Consider the following 21,952-nt stretch of genomic DNA (forward strand, 5'->3'; position numbering starts at 1 on the left):
GTTAATTAAGATAGAATAGAGAAAGGACATAGGTTAGTCTGAGGAGTGTGCTGACTCCACTTGTTTTCCTGACAGGTGGTATTTACCTGTCTTCATGCGATTGTGAGGATATTTTTAGAGACAAAAATATGTACGAATGCATGTGTACATAGATGCATCTTTGTGTATCTGTATATATTTTTCATGATTAGCTGCCTCTATACTGATAACTCTTTTCATTTCTCTGTAGTCCTCCACAGCCTTCCCGAAGATTCTTTCCTCCCCCTATGCCACTCTCAAAGCCAGGTGAGAACAGTTCTCTGATTCAGTACATCACATGTCTGCTACTGAAAGTGAAGGTTGTAGCGTATTCATAAGCTATTCAGGACACCAAGAAATACAGTGGAGTGGATGTTGCAAAGGGCATTAGTCTGTCTTTGCTGGCAGTCTTCCTTTTGTTTGTGTTCTTTTCAACCTCTGTTTGCAGGAGGTGCTTCTTGGTTCATTAAAGGGTAGAACTTCATTCCTTAGGTGTTCACCATATTCCATCAGCTCTGGCTAGGGCTCTTTATGTGCTTACTGAGCACTTGACTGGAAATTTGCTTATTCATTAACTGCTTCATCTTTTTGCTCTCTCAACATTCTTCTTTAGTGAGTCAGTCTTGTTGAAATGATCCTTTTTTTTTCTTTGCTTAATTGTAATAATGCATGCTGAACTCCTGTGGTTTTTTTCCATTTCACCTATTAATTTCCGCCTTCTCCAGCTTTCTCTCACCTGCCCATTTCTACATCCTTTTTTTGTGTGTGTTCCATTCCCTTTGCAGACCATGAAAGAAAAATTGAATTGATTAGGTATCTTATGTCTGGCTATGTAAACGTGCATGTGCTGAACACGCTATCCGAGCATGCCAACGTGCTTGCATCCTCTGCTGTGGCTGCTTTCCAGGATGGAGCTGACCAGCTGCCACCTTTTCTCTTTCTGCCTATTCCCAGTTGTCAGAGTGAGCGGGCTCCTAAACGAGATGGTTAGTAGCCAAACTTGATCTGTAGTAGATGTAGAAGTAGTTCCAACATGTGCTGCAGAATTCCTTTTTCCTTTATCATGTAACGTTCTTGGGACTAGAAACAGCCATGACTGCAGTCATGGAAGGTGATGCTGTGCTTAAGTTTAGGGCTATTCTAGAGAGAACCATATAGTCTATGAACTCCAGTGCTAGGTATTGCAGATTTTTCTGTGTCGCTGGATCTATTCCTTGAAACTTCCTGGACCTCTTGATATTTTTTTTGGTGTGTTCTGTACATAGGTTTCTGATACTGGGATGAGAGATGCTGCACATGAAAAAACAGCTATGTAGAGGAAACATTCTGCTGTGTTCCATATAGGTTTCCTTTTTGCTCATCATGTTGTGGTGGTTTTTTCTCCTACTAACATTGCCGTTCCTCATTTACATTTTTATTTGGTTTTATTTAAAACAAACACTCAAAAAAGGCAACTCGTTGGTTATTAGTTCTGCCAGAGCAAGTCCATGAGAACCTTTAGAACTGGCTTTCATGTTTAGTTAAATGTGTCTTTCTGTTGTTTTTCTCTTCTGAATCTTTTGGGTTGCTTTGCTTAGCAATGAACTTGATTGACTTGTCTTTGATGTACCTCTCGCTTTAAGTCCAGCTGTAATGAATTCATGTGCAGCTACGTGATGTGATATGCATGTAAGAGAGTGAGTGCCCTGAGTAATGAAAGGGAGGAGTAAATGATGACACAGAAGCTTGCTGCCTAGTGTGATGGAGTTGTAGTGCTGTAAATAACAGATTCTTGTCTGTTATAAATCTGTCCATCTGAGGTAGCTGCGATTTTACCCAGAGAAGGAGCAGAATTCACTTTTTTTTTTTTTTTTTCAAAAGAGACTGCACAGGCACACATATAAGGACTTTTTCTTGACTGGGGACTGTTAAGCCCTTCCGCTGCACTGGAAATTAAGTTGTGGTGGAGGCTGAAGGATACACAGAGGTGTGAAGATCAGAGAACCTAAAGAATACTTGAGCAAGGGAAGAATGGGGCTGGAGGGGCTAGAAGGGAGAATAATTATTTGGCTTAATAAAAACAATAAGGTTAGTATGTGAAAGGAAAAAAAAAAAGGAAAATCAATTGCAGAGTTACAAAAATACCTGTCAGAGTACACAGGAACTAGGCTTTTAAAATGTTCCCTTTCACAAAAATTAAATGAATGAGTAGATAAGAGAGGTCATGTAATGATAGCTAAAAGATCCGATGTAAGTATATGTGAATGGATATCGGATTATTTCTAGATTTCAGTTACCCTGTTATTTTTTTAAACATGGTTTATCCCTACATTTCTATGAAAGGAATTAGAGAGGATCTGGCCAGTAGTAATCACTAATACTAAAATGTAAGGAGCCCAGAAACATATCTTGGCAGGATTATGGCTCTGGAATAAGTCTTGTTCAGCCTTTTTACATACACATTATCTAAAGTGGTTCAGGAGAGTAGCATTTGTAACATGAAGAAGCAAAGACTGAAGTTTTAAGTTCCTCATCCCCCCCTCCCCCCCATTCTTCCCCCCACCTTATGTATGGGGGGGGAAATGTACTTTATTGGTGAGTAATGTTGTAGATGAACAGACCTAAGTAATTCCAAATCACAAACTGTTGTACATCAGTTACTTCATGGATTATTTGTGGAAACTTCTTCTGTGGATTTAGAGAGACTGCATATTTTTACAAGTTTTTTTGGATACAGTTTTGGTTTTTTATTTGTGTTGGGTTTTTTCTTTTAATCGAGTAACTTACATTTTTAAAAACCAACACTTTAAGAAATAATGATTGCTGTAAGCAACATAATTTTCATGGAAAAAGATGTTGTCTGCATATGTACATAGAATACATAAGATCACTGAAATGACTTGTTTCTGTGAGCCCTGGGGTAAGCTTTACTTGTTCAGTCTTTGTAAACCATTCCTTTTCCTCTTTCTTTTTATTTTTAAGTGCCAGCTACAAAACTAAATACTATGAGCAAACCCAGCTTGGGCCAGAGTGTGAGCAAATACGACCTCCTTGTGTGGTTTGAAATCAGCGAATTGGAGCCGACAGGGGAGTAAGTCCAGTATTAATCCTTTATGTTTTAAGAGTCATTTATGGGAGTTTGATCTTTTGCCCTTTGTTCTGGTCAGACCAGGCTGATGTTCAGCAATTGTTATTGGGCAGTGGCCTGGGTGGTCTGTAGTGATCGGGTGTAAATTCTGGTGACACTGGTTGTCCCCACTGGAAAGGGCTGAAGAGATAAAATGACATTTCTTTCATGCTTCAAGTAATCTTTCCATTTTGAAAGCCCATGCCCACCAGCTGAACAGGCACTGGGAAAACTCACCCGATGCAGGCAATGAGTTTAGATTCTTTGGGTCACTAGAGATTTTACGCTCCAGAAGTAATCTACCAGGCCCTGTTTTATGTTCACCTCTGCTACAGAGAAGGTTTTTCCCTGACAAGTTTTAGGGATTATATTGAGAAGCGAGTTCCACAGAGTTTTCCAGAAGTACTGGAAGTGCAGTGTATGATACTTCTGTATTTCACTGATGCTCTGGTGAATAAAGAGTCTAGTCTGGGAGTCAGCAGAAGCACTCATTTCTGCAGGTACTATATGGAGAGGTAACTGTTGGCAGCAGAGTACGGAGGAAAGTCACTGTACTAGTATATCTTTCCTCCCTCTTGATTTCACTCTCTCACACAGGTATATTCCTGCTATTGTGGACCACACTGGAGGCTTGCCCTGCCAGGGGACGTTCCTCCTTCACCAGGTACTAATGAAGGCTGTAGAGCAGCAAGTTTCATCTCTGTGGGGGGTTAGAATGCTAATGACTGGATTTTGCATCTTCCATGTCCCTTCCTTTCCCACGCAGCTGTCTAATGATAGCTGTAGGGTCAGCCATCCTTCAGTCTGTACTTAGTCTGTTAGCTTTGGGCTATGAAGAGAGTACGTTTGGCCCCTAGTGTATTGCTGTTTCCTTATCAGTGTGCATCCCACTCATGAAAGATGAAAGCTTTTCAAAAAGCAGGAACCTTTGGAACCAGATTTGTGCCTTTAGTGTTCTCCAGCATCTCTACCAAGGACCCAGAAGGATCATGTGGACTCAGCTTTCGTTGGTTCTTTCTCACTGCATGTGGCTGTGAGACAAGTCTACAAAATGACTGTGTCTCTGTGCATTTTAAATGCCTGTAATAATCCTTAATAATGATTTGTCTTTAGCTAGATTCTAAAGATAAATCTCAGTTAAATATTGTTTATAAGTTTGTTATGGTTTTCTTCTACTCTCAAATTCTCAGTTCTTTTCCATGGAGTTTACTTTGACTTGCATTTCCTCTTTCTTAAAATGATAGGAACAGTCCGTATATCTTAGGAATAATAATTGTATTCTAATAATTTCCTTTTAAAAAAAAAAAATGTTGCTCAGTTCTAGATTTACTAACGTGCTCAGCAGTTACTCCCAGTTCAAACCAGAGTAATTCTAACCTGTGTAGTTCCATTGCCAAGTCCACAATGCAGGCAAATGTTTATCAGCTTCTTTGGAAACAGTTGCATGCAAAGCACCTTCTCCCTGGATAGTTGTCCTCTACGTTTTGAAGAGTGAAACCTGTTGCAACCAACACCTGGGGAATTTTTCTTTTTTTAGATGTGGTGTTTACTTCTATTCTACAGTTGTACCTTCTTTCCAGCTATTACAGAGTTTTATAATACTTTGGCTCATAACAGATACATGTGACAAAGGAGGAAAATATCTACATGAGTAGTTTCTCTTTTCTAGTAACTTCTTTTGGTATATATGTTCTGTTTTGGTATATACACTTTAATGTGACGTATAAGTACATAAGAACACATTACTCAAGGATTTGCTTGGTTTTGTGGTCAACTGATACATCCCAGGGACCATACATACCTTCTTTGAGAGTGTATCAACAGTTTAAGGACAATTTTAGGTTAAATCCTCTGCCTTTGTGGAATGAGGAGGGAGAACTGTAAATTCTGTTACATAGGAGAGTGTAATGTTTCTCTTAAGTCGGTTTTAGGGTCCTGAAACATAGGTGCTTGTTCACAGTTTCAGGCTAATTTAAATGATCTTATTTGCTTCATTTTTGCAGTATAATTGCAAAATAATGATGTTAGAGTATGTGTGTTGGTGGGGAATGCTTCACCATGTTTTGGTTTTGAATTCTACCAGGGAATCCAGCGTAGAATCACAGTCACCATTATCCATGAGAAGGGCAGTGAGTTGCACTGGAAGGATGTGCGAGAGCTGGTTGTCGGTGAGTGTATTGTTTTGCATGTTGCTCTGTAAGGAAGAAAAAGTACTAACAGTAATTTCTTTTTGTATTGGATTCTGACATCTTTATGAATATTGGCTGTGAGGGGAGAATTTTGAAAAATATCCAGAGGAAAAACTGAAGTTGTGCAACTTCTACTTAAAGCTGCTTGTTAATCATATAGTCTGAAATTATATTTGGGAAAACACATTCATTCTGTGTTTCAAGTTTAATTTTAGTTGACTCCCCCTTCTACCCTTTTCAGGGCGTATAAGAAATAAACCAGAGGTAGATGAAGCTGCTGTGGATGCTATTTTGTCTTTGAATATTATTTCTGCAAAATACCTGAAGTCCTCTCACAGCTCCAATAGGTAAGTGGGTGAAGTGAGCACTCTAGGAGGAATCTGAAATTTCTTTGACTTCTGAGATACTGGCAGGATGTTTGGAAAGCTGGGAATATTGCTGATTGTTAAATGTAGAACTCTGTGGGCACAGGGCATACAGATCAAGAATGAATGTTACCATGAACTTTTGCTAAAGGTGAAGCCCATTGGTCTACGTGGAGGATTTATTGATAATGCATTTGAATTACTTTCCATGTGTAAGCACCAAAAAGGGAGGACAGAAGGGAGCAGCTTAAGGGAGTCTTGGAATTTAACCCAGAACTTTTTCTACTGACATCAAAGTTTGTTGCTAGAATACAGCACTGAAGTACAAGGGCAGTCTCGGGGGATATATTTATGGATGTGTACATACCTGTATTATTCCTGGAACAAACGTGACAGTTTAAGCAAGAGCCATGCTTTGTAAATTGAACTTAATGATTTGTGGGTTTATACAGATGGACTCCGGCCCTAAGAAGGGGGTGTCTGTTCCATGGAACTGGTTGCTGCAGCGGCCGGGCCCCTGTCTGAGAGGTTTGGGGCTGTGTGCGCCGCCTCATTAGGGTGCATTGCTGTACAGATCAGGCGGATTCTGCATTGTTTTGCTTCAGCGTCTGCAACAAAAGGGCAGCGAAGCAGAATGCTGCATTGCCGGCACAGCCTCTCCCTGCTCTGACATCAGCCAAGTCACTTGACCGCTCCATGGCTCTGTTTAGCTGGTGCAAAGCAGGAATATCTCGGAAATTTAACTATGAATGAGTGTTTCCGGAGAGGTTGTTTTGGAGCCCATCTCTGCTGCAGCTGCTGAATGCTGGAGGCGGTATCCCAGGCGCTGAAATGGCCTCTTCCTTCTGTTAGAGGCTTGGACTTTGAATACCACTGCGATATTAAAGGTGGATCCAGGACGCTGCTTCTGCCTGCTGAATTCTTCCTGCCACCTCGTGTCTGCGGCAGGCGCAGGGACAGGGCTTTGGCAGTTACTCTGCCTCCCACTGAGAAGCGGGTGTGTTAGTGTGTTTGAATTAATGGATCGGTATAACTGGGATGTAAGGGGATTGCTGCTAGTTTCCAGTCTGATTACTATTGTATTTGAAGTTGGAAGGTCCTATACTTTATGTTGTACAGGAATTTCTTGAAATTCCTATATAGCTCTACAGTTTCTATTAGGTTGGCCACTTGGATGAAGGATTAGTGTGAGGGAAGTAAAGTAAAGCTGTTGACCACCTCTTGCCAGAATGCCAAGGTTTAAGCTGTGGGATGAGTGCGTGGCAGGGTGGTGAAGTGGAACTGAATCCCTGGTAAAGGATGTGTCTTACGTTTGCTCATTGTCTGCAGACCTGTTTTCTGGTTGGTGTGTTGTGTGTTTTGGTTTTTTTTAAGTCTACTTGTTCTGTTCCTCTCAGCTGTTGCTTTTCTGTTCTGCTTTTGGCTGCACTAACTGAAGCTCTTTCTATGTTTTTACAGGCTCTTTCTTGATAAGGATATGCCTAGGTATTTTCTGTTTGCTTCCTTTGTACATAAAGCATTCTATTTTCAAGAATCTTTATGTCCCATTTGTCTTGCCTCCACTTCCCTTTTAGCTTTTACTGAATTTTGTTAGCACACCTCTTTGCTCTTGCAGAATCGGTATTCCTCCTCCTCCTCCTTTGTGTCAGGGGTTTATTCGGGTACAATTCAGTGTGGGACTTGAGAAGGTAAACTTCCCTTCACGTGTAAGAAATAGCCTTCTTGGTTCTGTCTTTCTGATTCTAAAAATGTGCCATGAGAATGTAGTCCCTATTTGTAGCCCTTGCTATTTTCTTCCTTGGTTCTGTATCAAAGAACTAAATTTGGAATTTCTTACTGCCTCTGACTCTGTAATGCTTGCCATGTTTGAAGTACCAAGTCAAGGACTGAATGATTAGGTTACTTGAAATTCCAGCTCTGAATTGCACTGAACAAAAAGCAGTGGCAGCCATGTGACTGGCATTCAACCTCTGTTCTTAGGTTGGATTTGCATCTGAAATTTAACCATGTGGTTGCTACTACTTACTTCACCAGTGTGCAGAGATGCAGTAGCTGCTGGGACTGGACTCCTCCTTCACCTTCCAGACTGGGGCATGGCCAGGTGTGCTGGCGGCACAGTCTGGGACAATTTGCACTCTGCTTTCTGTGGTTTGCCTCTTTGAAAAAGAGCAAACTTTAAGTCTTCAGTGCCCTCGGTTCACCACCTCTCACTAATACTAAAATCCACTTAAAAATCAGTCCTAACTACACGTTGGTGCTTTTAACCTGTTTCTCCTGTTTTCCATGCTTCGCTTGTTCTGCACTCCATTTCCCTCCTTGTGCTATTAGCTATGCTGAAAGAAGTTTGCTCACTCCTGGTTTTTTTGTCCGCCTCTGTAACAATTCTAGCAAGTTCTGGTTTGGACTAGGCCAGACTCTGTGTTTAACTCCCTGGCTAGACAAAATCCAGTAGAGTAACTGTATTTCAACTGTACTTCAACTTTGTGTTCATGAAAAAGTCATCATTTTGCTGATGAACACCTATATCTGTATTCTTTCTTTGTGATGAGAAGTCCTGGCTGGCAAATGGTGGTGAGCTGATTCAGGGGCCAGGTATGCCGGCTCTCGCATCGGTGAAGAGCCAGGTTTTACCACATTTTCTTCCACCCAGAGAGTAGATCTGGAGCTTGCTAAAAAAATTGATCTCATACCTAAGACATGATGAAAGACTAAACATAGGGACTCAACACAGATTTGTAAAGGGTTAGAGGACAACCTGTGCTGCTTGCCTAACCTCACCCAAATAAGGATGATTCTGTCACAGTGCTTTGGCAGCTACCAATTACTTCGCCTTCAGAATATTTTTCTCTGTAGCATTTTTAATAGAAGTGGGACGTGTAGAAGTAATAAGATTCTTAAATGTGCTACTTCCAATGGAAACAGTATTTAGCAATACTCTCAAATTATACTACTTGACTGCACAGTTCATGGTGTCTCAATGTATTAGCTCAGAATTGTGCAACTGGTATCAGGAGAAGGGGTTTCTTGGGAACTCTGTTTGGGATCTTGGTTTCTGATATGTCTGCTCTTGGGCTGTTTGTGATGGTTTTTTGGTTGGTTTTCGTTATTGTTATTTCTTTCTTTCACCCCCACCCTGCTTTTTGTCGTTTGTCTTTGGTTTCATTTTCCATTTTTCTGAGTTGGCCTTGGGCATTAGTGCAGAAGCTCTTTGGAGATATAACATTATAAAAAAATAATACACATGACACACTTTCTTGCTTTTAGTACCACATCATTTGGACTCGAAATAGGATGGAAAACGTCAGTGGCAAGGGGATTTGGGAGGGAAGTTTTATAGAGGTGATGAAGAAATGGTATCATCTTTTTGTTATCAGTGTAGAAAAGTGTGCTGTATTCCTGACTACGGGTATAGGACTTCTTTCCAGAGGAGCCTACGTGAAATCGGTCTTCGCCTGTGAGAAAGGAGAGAGGTCATTTCCCTAAGCTGCTGTTACAAGAGGGGAGAGTGTCATGGTGACTCAAGGGTCTAATGATTTAGCTGTCCTGTGTATGATGCTGTCTCTCACTTTTTTAGTTTTGTTTTTTTTTAGTTAACAGATGAACTTTTCTGATTGCGGGGGTAGAGCTGTGGGAGCTTCAGCTCCTTTCGTTCCATGTACCAAACTGAAGAAATTTCTTACAAAAGTTTGTGTTAGATCTGCAAGTTTTTACTTGAAGCTAGTAGGGGCATGGAAGGAAATCTTTGTCGCTTGAATATAGGACTTAAATTACAATGATTGATAGGTAGGGTTGCTATCAGAAGCTGCTGGATTTGTAAGACTCAGTGTTAGAGGGATCTGTTTTGTTGCTATACATTACTCCTAAAACATGGTGTAGAATGAGCGGTGCTTATAGAAAAGAACCTTGCCGTGCACTCTGGAGGTCCAACTGGGCTGAATTGCACCTGGAGCAATAGAAAGGAATTCTACTGTTTTAGAAACACTGTTCTGTAGTGCTGACTTCCCTGTAGTGTTATGACAGCTTTTGTTCTGTTCTGTATTTACTTTTGACTCTGTTACATGAGCCTTTTTTCATAACAGGCAATGTTCTCTTATGCCATGGTATTTGAGGTAGAAGTAAGTGATCTTGGGAAAGAAAAGAAGGTCTTTGCTTTTGCTTTTTATTTGTTATCTAAGCCGCTGAGAGTTGTAGTGGGTGATGTCAAGAAAAAGATGCTTTACACTGAGGGATAAGAGGGATGCAGAGGAGCTCTTACTGTATTTTTTTTCAGGACTTTCTATCGGTTTGAAGCAGTTTGGGATAGCTCCTTGCATAACTCCCTTCTCCTCAATCGAGTGACACCGTATGGAGAGAAGATATATATGACCCTTTCTGCTTACCTGGAGGTTAGAGACCTGTGCCTTTCTTTTTGCTTGTGGACTCGAGTATAACTTGAGTTATTTTGAGGCAGCAGACAGTATGTAGCCAAGATACTTACTGGACTAAATGATTTTGAATCCTGAAGCCAGTGAAAGTCTTTATTAATTTTCTGAGAACAGGGTGGAAAACTTAATTCACAGTTAGCATCTTGATGTCAAGGTATTACTGCCTTGTACCAAATGTGAAGCGAAACTGGTGATCTCCTTTTCTGTGCCTCGTTTTGTCTATTTTTGTATCTGAAAATCCACTGAAATCAGTGAACGTTGCTGTGTAAGTCCTGCTTATCATACAAATGCTGGCCTAGCTCTTGGCTTTGCGTGCAAGTCACTGTTCTTTTGTACAGTACAATTCACCCATAAGATGCATTGAGAAATTTGACAGTTCTCTTTCACAGAAACACATGTGAAAAACCGCCACCAAAGACCCAAATAAAAATAAATTTCAAAAAGCTGTCCCCCCACAAGAGGGAAGCAGTATAACTTGGTATAGTTGTCTGCAGCCAGTCATTCATTGTTGGTTTTTTTCTCTTAGCTTGACCACTGCATCCAGCCTGCTGTTATAACAAAGGATGTTTGTATGGTCTTTTACTCAAGAGATGCCAAGATCTCCCCACCGCGATCACTACGCAATCTCTTTGGCAGTGGCTACTCCAAATCTCCAGATTCGTAAGTTCCAGTTTTGGTATTGAAGTTTTATGTCGGCATATACTTTTTCTCTTAGAGGGCATGGGGAGAATGTAGCTTAGTTTTCTTTATTTCTTCCTTGAAAGTCTACCTATAGTTCTCCAGTCTGGTTTTGAGCATTCTTTGTTGCATTTATTTCAGTAAAACTCTGGTGGCTTTTCTCTTTACTGATCCTTTTTCCGGCCTTCTGACTGAACGGTTGGGAAGAGAGATCCATTGTTCAAACTTGCACATAGTCAACCCTGATCTCGACCTGGAATTTACTGCAGCAGCTCTTCTCTGAATCTGATGAGGGGGGTGAGGGGGAACATGGGGGAAAAGCCATTTTTAGAGATCTTGCAGTCTCTCCTGGTTATTTTCTGTCAAGATTAGAATTCAGATGTAGTTCTAACTAAGAACTATACTTGAACTTCTAATTTGGGGACCAGTTTACTAAAGCTAATGCACACAATTTTTGAAGATAATAGGTTTTTCTTTTTCCCTCTGGTTTCTTGTGAACAGCAATCGAGTGACTGGGATCTATGAACTAAGTTTATGCAAAATGGCAGACACAGGAAGTCCAGGTAAGCAGTGACTGGGTGTTCAAGTGATAAATATGAAACATTGCAGAAAATTTCGTAGGTGGAAGAGAGTGATTCTGTGGATCTTCTGTCCTGGTGGGAAGAGTTTCCTGTGTTTCATGGGAACAGTGGCACATTGCTATTGCTTAAAAAACTTAGGCAAGCTTTTACTTTCAACTTGGGTCTGTGTTTACCACTGGTGAACCAAGGATTCACTGAAAACTTTGTTTTCTGACATACCAGGAAACTAGACCTTCATCATAGACTTAGGTTGCATAATACATGGCCTATGACTAACACAGCTGAGACTTGGTTTTGCAGCAATGCAGTTTTCTCTTGGTCTTTTGAAGATACTGCTGCTATCTGATGCAAACTTGGTAACTTGGAAGGAATGTAGATTGTGTGGTATCAGTGTATTTTTCCTCTAAGAACTAGCAATTGAAGTTCCTGTATTGAATTAGACTGAACAGGAGTTTGCATTATATCGTGGTCAATGGAAAGTATCTGAATCAAGTAAGAAAGCTGGACTAAATCACATCTTTGGAATGTGTGATTTCTGTCAATGAAATCATTGCTTTGTGTATTTCCAGCCAAACAGAAGGGTTGGTACTTCACAGCTTGCTAATTGTTAAGTGTTTCTTAGTGCTAAGCCCCTGGCTGTATTTTTAACACATCTTATGTTGGTTTTTTTTTTAACTGCTTAGGAATGCAGAGGAGGAGGAGGAAAGTCCTGGATACATCTGTGGCATATGTGAGAGGAGAAGAGAACCTGGCAGGTTGGAGGCCCAGGGGTGACAGCCTCATTCTCGAGCATCAGTGGGAATTGGAGAAACTGGAGCTGCTGCATGAGGTGAGCAAAGAAATCAGGGAAGTGAAAGAAAAAGCATAACTGTACCTTTGAATTTGCCTTTAGTCTACCCCCTGTGAGACCTTCTGAGCTGAATGAGTTCCCGGATTGGAGTTTGTTCTCAAAGTCGAGATATAATTAAATTCTCCAACAGAGAAGATAAGGTAGCAGGTGTGTGGCTGGCTGCTGCATAGAACCTTCAGCTCAGAATCTCAGTGTGTTTAACAAAGGCAGATTCTACTTCTTGTGCCATTGCAAACTCACTTACCTGGGGAAAATGCGCAGTGTATGAATCTTAAAGAATGCGTAAGAATTCAGTGCCTGTAAAACAGGCAACATCCTGGAGCAGATGACACTCAATTCTTTTCTTGCTAGGTGGAAAAAACCCGACATTTCCTTCTGCTTCGTGAAAAGCTTGGTGACAGCATCCCCAAGTCCCTGAGTGACTCACTGTCTCCCAGTCTGAGCAGTGGAACCCTCAGTACCTCCACCAGCATTTCCTCCCAGATCTCGACTACAACGTTCGAGAGTGCTGTGACACCCAGTGAGAGCAGTGGCTATGACTCGGCAGATATAGAGAGCCTGGTGGATCGGGAGAAAGAGCTGGCCACCAAGGTATAACATGGGAAAAGCATCACTGGCCTAAACTGAGGTGCCAAAAACGATTAAAGATTCATGATGAGCTTTTCAGATAGCATGGCGACTATCCAGTGTTGCATGAGTTTCATTTTAATATGCTTTATAGTGAAATAATCCATTCTCACTAGCCCGTGCTGGTGGCTGGGTTTGTGCTATGGCTGTACCTCATTCCCCTTCATTAGTAATTCTGTAAATGAAGCTTTGGAAGTGATTATTCCCTTCTGGGATTTTTCACAGCAGCTTAGAATTTGTTTGTTCTTTCCTGAGCTGCTCAATATGTCTTGACAAATTGCCTCATATGTTCAAATTTCCCTGACAATCTAAATTTTTCTCTGTGTTGTTTTTTCGTTTGTCCGTGTCCCTCAGTGTCTGCAGCTTCTTACTCATACTTTCAATCGGGAATTTAACCAGGTGTACAACAGCATCAGTGATTGTAAGGTAAAGATTTCATACAATATAATACGCTATATTTGTAGTACAACAGCAGTGTATTTGTGGTCTGTGGAATCTGTTGATAGTATGAAGAGACAAAACACTTCGTATTAATTCGTTATTTTCAGTCTATTGGAGGCATTTGGCTAGTCAGCATCAGGTTCTGAAGACTGGTGCAGGAATTAGAAATGGTGTGAACTTGGACTGTAGCATAGCTTCTAGTTCATTAGCAGACTGGAAGTGCTCCCACCTTCTGTGTACACTTTCCCTGTGTAAAAGGGTAAACTGGCTCTTTTAGAAATTCTGACTGTAGGCACAGGAGTCACCAAGTTGCAACTGTTGCAACTCAATACTCTATTGAGGAAGTCAGGATGTGAACAACCAGAAGCGTAGGACATTAACAACAAGCGGTGTCTATAGAAGTGCCCTTGTATTTTCACCCCCAGGTGGGTTTATGATGATTATGTCCAAAAATTTAGAGCAGAGAAATGGCTGATAGGAATTATCTGAGCCTCCCGCAGGCTGAATGCTGTGTGCTGCCCGGGACGGGACACCAGCTGCAGAAGAACCGCCTCTGTGACACCTTGCCTGTTTGTCCTTGTAGCTGTCAGATATTTCCCCCATTGGGCGCGACCCGTCTGTGTCGAGTTTCAGCAGCGCTACCCTCACACCCTCATCTACCTGCCCTTCTCTTGTGGATTCAAGATGCAATTCAGTTGATCAGAAGTAAGTAATAGGGTGTTAATAGAAAAACGTTACTTCTCAGTGCTTCACAATCTCTTTCCTGTATTTCCTGATTGCATATTTTTCTCCCCCTTTATTCCCTTTCCCTACTTTCAGATATTTCTCTGTATGGCTTCCCTGCCTTATTCTCTACAAATACTCGGTACAATTATTTTCCCCCATTTTGTTCTTTTGAAGTGTTGTGTATGTTTTCTCTTTTTGCTGAAAGCAGTCAGATGCTTGTCGTTCCAGTGACCAGTGCATCGTCAGTGTGTAGAGTCCACAAGGTTTTTTCAGTTCTGTTAAGAAACATTATCTACTAATAACAACCCAAAATAAATCAGTTTGGCCAGTAATCCCTGTTTATTGTTCTCAGCTGTATCTCTAGAAAGTATTTTTGATGACATTTGGAAAAACTACTTAATGAAAGATAATGTAACTTGTACCTTCTCAGTTTGACATCCCTGAGAGGAGGCGTGCCAATGTAGTAGTACATTTTACGTCAAACCATAGTAAGATGTATTTCTGTGTCGTAACAGTGTTTGGCAAGAGAAACAAGGGACAAGTAGTGGGGAAACAACCTATTAGCAGTTACAAGTTTTGTTCCATAGATTTCAAGGGAAATGCTATTCAATAGCGTACAGAAGCATCCCAGTGTCATACAAAACAACCTAGACTGGAGGATGAAACCTGTGAGACAGGCAAGGCTGTAAATGCACTTTCAAGTCCATTGTCACATTCAGTTGGTTTGTTGTGACTTACTTTTCTTTCTCCCTGTTGTTTTTTTTTTGTTTGTTTTTTTTTTCTTCTTTTTTTAAGGACACCAGAAGCAAATTCTCGTGCCTCTAGTCCCTGTCATGAGGTGGAACAGTTCCAGCTAATTCCTGCGGTAGAAACTTCCTGTCTTGCCAGAGCTGGAAAGAATGAATTTCTAAACCTTGTTCCTGATATTGAGGAAATCAGACCAGGGTAAGTTTTCTACTGTTGTGCGATCCTGGCTTCCTGAGAGCTGTCACAGGGACTGCCTGGCACTTGTAGTTTCTTTGCCTCGTTTGAGGAAGGTAAATGAAACGGGTGATTGCAGAAATGCAGAGTCCTGTGTAATGGAGGCAGGACTGATGGAGGTCATGTTGGCATTTGATCTCTGCAGCACTCATTCCCCACAACCACTTAATGAACAGGATTTCCATTGACCTAAACATACCTGTTACCATCAAAACTGTTGCTGAAGTTCACTGTCGTAGACATCTTTGTGGGTCCTTTTCATCAGACTTTTGCGTTGTTCTTGAAGACAAAATTCAGCTTGCTTGTGGGAGAACTTTTTCATAATACTGTTACGCACAAAACACGCTATGGACCAAGAATCTTACGCAGTGTTTTGCAGCTAATACGGATACTTGGGTGCCTTATTTAGGGGACGGTGTATTCCTGTTTATTTGTGGGTTTGTTTTGGTTTGTTTTCCAGCTCTGTGGTCTCAAAGAAAGGATACCTCCATTTCAAGGAGCCACTTTCCAGCTCCTGGGCCAAGCACTTTGTGGTGGTTCGCCGTCCCTATGTTTTTATTTACAACAGTGACAAAGATCCTGTAGAAAGAGGACTCATAAACTTATCCACAGCTCAGGTGGAATACAGCGAGGATCAACAGGCAATGGTAAAGGTCAGTCTGAGATCTGTTGTTTATTTACCCACAGAACAGGATCGCTGCAGGTAGTAGTGCACCCATACCATCCTGTGCATCATCTCTGGTCAGAGATGTCTTTGTCTTGGAGGATGGCTGGCATCTGATGGCTCCGCCCACAAAGTCGCCAGTTTGTTCAGGGTTTCTTATGTTTTGGATGCAGCTGTACAAGAGACTGAGACTGCTGTGACGCTGCATGTTTGCTTTAGTGAGCATGTGTGGGTACCACCACCCTGTGTGTTTGGTTTTTGCAGTTTCCTTTTTGTGTGGTGTTTTGGGGTTGTGTGTTTTGTTTTTTTTACACAAACAACAAACCCAACACACACAAACATCCTGCAAGGAATCAGGTTAACTTTACTGGTTAAAGTCCACACTTGTGAGTTAAAACTGTATTTTGTAAAAGATGTCCCTTTTGACCGTCTAATGTTATCCTGGAAATGAGCAGTGGAGCTTAAATGAAAGACCTTAGGTCTGGTGGTTTTTAGGAATGTGACACAGCAAATTCTTCCTCACGGAGGGAGTGTGCATCAGCATCTGTGCTTGGAGGCTTCAGCATTTTAAATTGTCCTTCATGTTCCAGACACCCAACACGTTTGGTGTATGCACGAAGCATCGTGGGGTCCTGCTGCAGGCCATCAATGACAAAGACATGAATGACTGGTTATATGCCTTCAATCCACTTCTTGCTGGCACAATACGGTGAGAGACAGATCATGGGTGGGCAATGTGCAAAAGCATAAAGATAGTGCGATAGTTTGTCACAGAATTTAATCTTGTTCGAAGAATTTGACAAGACAGGTGAAATGAAGGGAGGGACAAGGGCGCACAACAAGAAAAAATAGAAAATTGAACAAGCCCCATATTTCAGGGCATGCAGTGCCTGTTGCACTGGCTTGTGACGTTCTCAACAAACGTATCCAGTTTGAACATGTGTGGTATGCTTCATGTAGCACTACCTTTGGTGGCTGCAAAATGGTTTTCTTGTATTGCTGTTTTACAAATTTATAAAGCTTCTTGCTACCTCTGTGCAGACGGGTCTGGACTGCCTTTTCATTGTGTTGATGGTGAGCTGGAGTAGAAGTTCTCATTTCCTTCCCTTCTTCAAACTTCTCTAGAAGCCTTCCCTTTAGCACGGGTCACAGACATCCCCTACTTGCTATCTTACTACTCTACTACTATCTTCTACTCTGTCTTACTATGCTACGGTAGCTCTTCCTTTCAATAAAAAAAATAATAAATTTAAAGCTAAGCTATTACTATAGAGCATCAAATAATATTGTCACAATGCAGTCCTTAAAAGATCCCATCTTCCTTTAAAGGAGCACAGCAGGAGAGTGAGAAGTCTTTCTCATTTCAGCCCTTGATACATTTTACTTTCTAAACATATGGAGTAAACTAGGACTATATGAAGGGATTTAAAAAAAAAAAGTGGACAAACTGTGGGGAGGGAAGAAAAATAAACTTCCTGAATTCAACAAGTATTTTTCTACTTCTCTCTTGCACAGGTCAAAACTGGCTCGAAGACGCACGGGCCAGCTGAAGTACTGAGTCCATGTAATGTTCTCATCTGTTCTCCTCACTCACCTTCTGATAGACTAAGTGTTACCTCTCATTTTCTCTTTGTGATTCTTGACAGTTTCTCTTGTATGTAATCCTGTGGCTTAACATCCCCTACCTTCCCAACTCCTTCAGCACATTTTCTAGGCATTCTAACCCTACCTTGTTTCTTTTCACTTGTACTGAGAATCGTACTAGTAGCATGTGGCCAGACAAAAAGAAAGAAAAAAAAATAATCAAAAAACCCCCGAGTGATTATGCACGACTCTAAAAAGAAGAAAAAAAAAAGTGGTTTTTTTTTTTTCTTATAACAATTGTTTTCCCATTTCAACTGACCTTTTGGTGTCTGTCCCACTGTCCATTGTTGTCTGTCTAGACTGCTGCAGGTTTTTCATTCGATTTGTGACTTGGCAGTAGTCGTTGGTTCCCTCAGGGCAAAGTTCTAATGCCAGGGAAAGATAAATTCTCCTATGTAGACATTACCCAGACAGGAACTGCAATAGCTCCTCAGGCTTTCTGGATCCAGCCTCTAATTTAAACTCTGTGGAAAGCTGATATTGGACAAATCTATCTGGGCAGACTGAGTTTTGGACTTGGTGCAAGTTTTTGAGTTTGCAGGGTCCAACAGGCTAAGGCATGAGCTGGAAAAAGGTAGGGACCAAACTGAGAACGGCTGGCTGGAATAATCTGTCTTAAAACTCTTGCTGTGGGGTTGCGGGTGCACAGTGCTTGGCTTTAACTCTTTCCCGAAGCACTGACACTCCCTGCTCCACCTCTGAACTGAGCTGGGGAGACGGAACTCGTGCTGATGTGAGGAAACATAAACCACATGGCTGAAATGTTAGGTACAGTCCCTGAAGTTCTAGATGCTCAGCCTTGTGTTTGGCAGATGGAGAGTGTCATTACAGGGAAACAGAAGTGTGGCCGTTCCCCAGAGCTCCTTCGGGAGATCAGCGCAGGAGGGCAGTGTCTCCTCATTCCGCTTTTATGGGCGCAATTCTCACCTCTAGTGGAAGAGACTGACAGCTGTCATCGGTACGTCAGGATAGGCTGCTCTACCTTCGTGTGTCCACCCCCGCTCTGCAGCACACCGGTGACACCCCATCTGTTGGTGGGGAAAGCATCCTCTGTCTGCAGAACACTCCCCAGGCCTTGCACTTGCAGTGTTCTCCAGGGAACAGCAGGACGTTTTCACTTCTTCTGGAATAACTTTTGAATGTTTCCTGATTTCTCTGCTACAATTTTCATCAGCTAAAACCCCCCAGTTAGTTTTAAGTTCAGAATTAATCCTTCCTGGAGGACGTATCAAGTGGACTCTGGTCCTGGTTGGTGGGGTGGAATAGTTGGCGGCTTGGAGATGAGCTGGGTGGTGTTGGTTCTTGACCTCCGGTGTAGTTCTCCTTGTGGCTGAAGTTTTGGTCCTTGCCCTGCGAAGGGAAAGCAGGATGAATTTTTGTTCTGAGCAGTGAGCTCCTCTCCCTTGGTTAGGTTCAGGGAGGTTGGGGAGGGGGTGGTGGTTCTTTTTTCTTTGGCTGTGCTTCGGGCTGCTGTGCTATGGTTTGTTGCCTTGCCTTGGGCACCGAGAGGGCTGGCTGTGGGCCTGGGGAGCACGCGGGGGTGTTAGCCTGCGTTCCACCTCAAGGGAGAGGTACAAGGGCTTCGCTCCGCTGTGACGGTCCCACATCTGGGCACACTCCAGCTCAAGAGAGTCAGTTTGATTTGGCTCCATCAGCAGGTCACGTCACACATTGGAAATTCTGTGGCCAAAAGTGCGCGTGGGACTGGCATCAGCTGAGCAGTTTTTTAGCTTTATGGGGTTTTTGTTCTCCAAAGTGCAATGCATAATGAGGCCTCCTAAAAGCACAGTTGGTGAAGGAGCAGGGAGATGGAGTCTGACACTTGCTAGGACATACCTTTATATATTTTGCAATAGTACTGAAGCTAAAGCACGTGCTCATGCGATCTCCTGTGGTCCTCTGGCTTATTTCAGAACTGGAATCCAAAGTGAGGGAGCATCCTGGGGACCCGGGAGCGTAATGGCGATGTTCTTTTGGTGGTTTTTTTTTTTTCTTCTTTCTGGTTTTGTCGTGTTTAATTGTGTGTGACTTAATACAGTGATGTTGTTCCTTTTGTTATGCAATGGATGATAATGCACTTCCAGTGTGCGGATAAGTAAGACTGCTAGTGCTGCAGGAGGGCTCCTCAAGCTGGAGTTAAGCTGATCTCAAGAATTACCTATTTCAAGCACTAAGTTGTTGCTGCCATCACCATTGTTTGTAATGAAAGTGGAACCAGTTTGAGGAGACGTAGCAATTTAGGTGGAGGCATTTTGTAACACACTGAGAGCATTTTAATTGTTATCTTTTTTTTTTTAACTAGAAGAAAACTAGTTTGCTAAGTCTTTGCTTTGGATAAGCCAGAAAATTGACTAAGGGGATATAGGCATTGCATAAAAACATGATTAAGGGATCTTCCTTTAAAAGTAGGAAGAGACAGATGCTTATTTTATTCAGAGCTGGAAGTGTTACAGCTGTGTTGTGTAAATGTTGCTTAAAGACTCCGAGCAGCTTCTGATGATTTGGTGTCTAGGTGGATAACAGATCGTCAGAAGAGCAAAATCCTGTTTTCAAGCATCGGTATCTCTTAAAGCTGCATAATCTGTGACAAAACAGGTTGTTGTTGTGTGGAGTTCAAATGGGCATATTACTGTTTGCAGGTCTGACACAAGGGCACACAGTTACAGTTTTTCACCAATTACGGAAGCCTACTTTGAGACATCAGTTTCCCTGCTTAAAACTGGACTGAAATAAATTCAAGGTTTCTTTAAAAGGATAACAAAGTGGATTTCCATTCACTGTAAAGCTTTTTTTTGATCTAGCCCAACATGTTAGAAATCTCTTTTTAGCAACAGAAAGCAAGCAGGGGAAAATGTGATAAGCTGCCTCCTCTTGACATTGAAAAACCCGCTCCTGGTTACTCGCTGCGTGTGTGTGCAGTCCTGGAGTCAGACAGCTCTGGGGACTGAGCGGCTGGAGACCTGGCACGGTGCTGTGGGCCTGCCAGCCCGCCGAGCACAAGCACTGGTAGTAAATTTGACAGGCATTCCCTGGGGAGAGTCAGTGCAAAGCTGTGCCATAGCTTGGGTTTTTATGTTCCTCACTGAAAGGAAGGAGCAAATGATCTTTTTTGTCCGTTGAAAATTATGTTGTTGGTCTTGGAGGTTCCTGGATATTTTAAAACTAAACTAAACTTCCTATACTGTATTTTAGAAATGCACTTTAAGTACCTTTTTAAAGAAGATTCCTGTATTCTGGGATGCAGAAGGGAAGGGAATGTTATTTCCAGACTGAGAAAGGGTGGGGTTTGGTTTTTTTTTTTTGGTCGGTCCTTATTATATTATAGTCCTTATTACTGATTAGCAAAAAGGTATTTCAAAGCAAAGACTTTACTTTTTGCTGCTTGTTATCTAATTTACAGGGATTTATTTTTATGTAATGTATTGTATATTTATACATCTGTAATTAATTGCACATTAGATAAGAGGATTAGCTTTGGTATAACACCCATTGGTACTATACAGTCAACTAATACTGCCTATGCATACGCATCTTCCTGGTACTCTCGCGCAGCCTTAGTTTGTGTTAGTTTATACCGTGGTGGGTGTTTTTGTTGGAGATGCAGCTGTTACCCTGCTGCTGGAGGAAGGATAACAGTGCTGCTCTGGAACGGTTGGCGGAATGTACGTTAAGTGGGTCTCTGACATGTATGCATTGCATCTCTCCATTGTAGTTGTTAACCCCAATGTGTGGTCTGAACTGTACTGTATGTAGCAGGAATGTATTAATTTTGTGCTTCCTTGTTTAAAAACATCAGCTGTTCAAGAACAGGATTGACTTTTTTGTTCAGAAGGCCATTTATGCGTTCTAAGTATTTGAAATCAAAACTAGTCCAACACTAACCAGATGGTTGTGTCCAATGTTATTTGGAACAGTTTTTAAATTGCCGGGCTCAGCTGTGTATTCAGAAAACCGAGGGTACGGAGCTCCCAGGTCTTCGGTTCTTCATGTTGCCATGTTAATGGCCTGATCCTGAGCAGCACCCAGTACCTCTGGCTCGCCTTGAAACCAGGGACTAGAGGCAGAGGGAGTCTCAAAAGATCAGCACTTCCCAGGATCAGTTCTTAATTTTCCACTCCGCTTGTTCTTACTTCACGTGTAGTTGATTAAGGTTCTTGAATTGGGACGTTAGACATGCTGTTGCACTGAAATACATACTTTTTTAATTGCGGTCCCCATCTCCCTGTTCAATCTGTCTGTACACTAAGTATACAAGGTATATGCTGTATAAGTGGCCTTCTTGAACAAATCTCTTTGCAAACTGACTTCATCCCAGCAAAGGAGCGTATCAGCAACACTGTACATTAATTTCAGGTTTTCGTTTTCTTATTTTATTTTGTAAATATATCCGATATTTGGAGCTTGAGTATACAAAATGTAAATATAGTTCATGTATTTGTACTAATTCTGATCCATTTGCTGTATAGCCTTAGGTGTGCAATGCAGGTATCTAACTGTGTCTGGTAACCTTGCACCACTGAATTGTTAGTGAACGAGGTGAAACAATAAAGGTACAACCCAACCAGTGCATTAGCAGATACAACATGTACTCCTTTTATTATGATTTAATTACTGGGACCTTATAATGATCACTTGTTTTCAAAACCTGTCCTGAATAA

General features: G+C 41.7%; 1 protein-coding gene across 29 annotated transcripts in view; it reads left to right on the forward strand.

Moving 5' to 3' along the window:
* The window catches only part of KIF1B (kinesin family member 1B), a 96,641-nt gene extending 74,768 nt beyond the window's left edge, over positions 1 to 21,873 (forward strand). For 15 of the 29 annotated variants that reach the window (XM_040585424.1, XM_040585440.1, XM_040585425.1 and 12 more), the window contains 18 exons: positions 230 to 285; positions 804 to 1,004; positions 2,980 to 3,088; positions 3,722 to 3,788; positions 5,208 to 5,292; positions 5,555 to 5,660; positions 7,137 to 7,163; positions 9,949 to 10,063; positions 10,629 to 10,762; positions 11,282 to 11,343; positions 12,045 to 12,190; positions 12,563 to 12,802; positions 13,193 to 13,264; positions 13,863 to 13,984; positions 14,801 to 14,950; positions 15,447 to 15,639; positions 16,241 to 16,359; positions 17,166 to 21,873. In XM_040585424.1, the coding sequence (XP_040441358.1) occupies positions 230 to 285; positions 804 to 1,004; positions 2,980 to 3,088; positions 3,722 to 3,788; positions 5,208 to 5,292; positions 5,555 to 5,660; positions 7,137 to 7,163; positions 9,949 to 10,063; positions 10,629 to 10,762; positions 11,282 to 11,343; positions 12,045 to 12,190; positions 12,563 to 12,802; positions 13,193 to 13,264; positions 13,863 to 13,984; positions 14,801 to 14,950; positions 15,447 to 15,639; positions 16,241 to 16,359; positions 17,166 to 17,208 (2,047 nt within the window). In that variant the 3' untranslated portion in view covers positions 17,209 to 21,873. The remainder of the gene's footprint in view (positions 1 to 229; positions 286 to 803; positions 1,005 to 2,979; positions 3,089 to 3,721; positions 3,789 to 5,207; positions 5,293 to 5,554; positions 5,661 to 7,136; positions 7,164 to 9,948; positions 10,064 to 10,628; positions 10,763 to 11,281; positions 11,344 to 12,044; positions 12,191 to 12,562; positions 12,803 to 13,192; positions 13,265 to 13,862; positions 13,985 to 14,800; positions 14,951 to 15,446; positions 15,640 to 16,240; positions 16,360 to 17,165) is intronic. The other 14 variants (XM_040585438.1, XM_040585441.1, XM_040585455.1 and 11 more) reach the window with 3 other exon arrangements.
* The last annotated feature ends 79 nt before the right edge of the window (positions 21,874 to 21,952 follow it).

This window comes from Falco naumanni, chromosome 3, assembly GCF_017639655.2.
Source record: "Falco naumanni isolate bFalNau1 chromosome 3, bFalNau1.pat, whole genome shotgun sequence".
NCBI lineage: Eukaryota > Metazoa > Chordata > Aves > Falconiformes > Falconidae > Falco > Falco naumanni.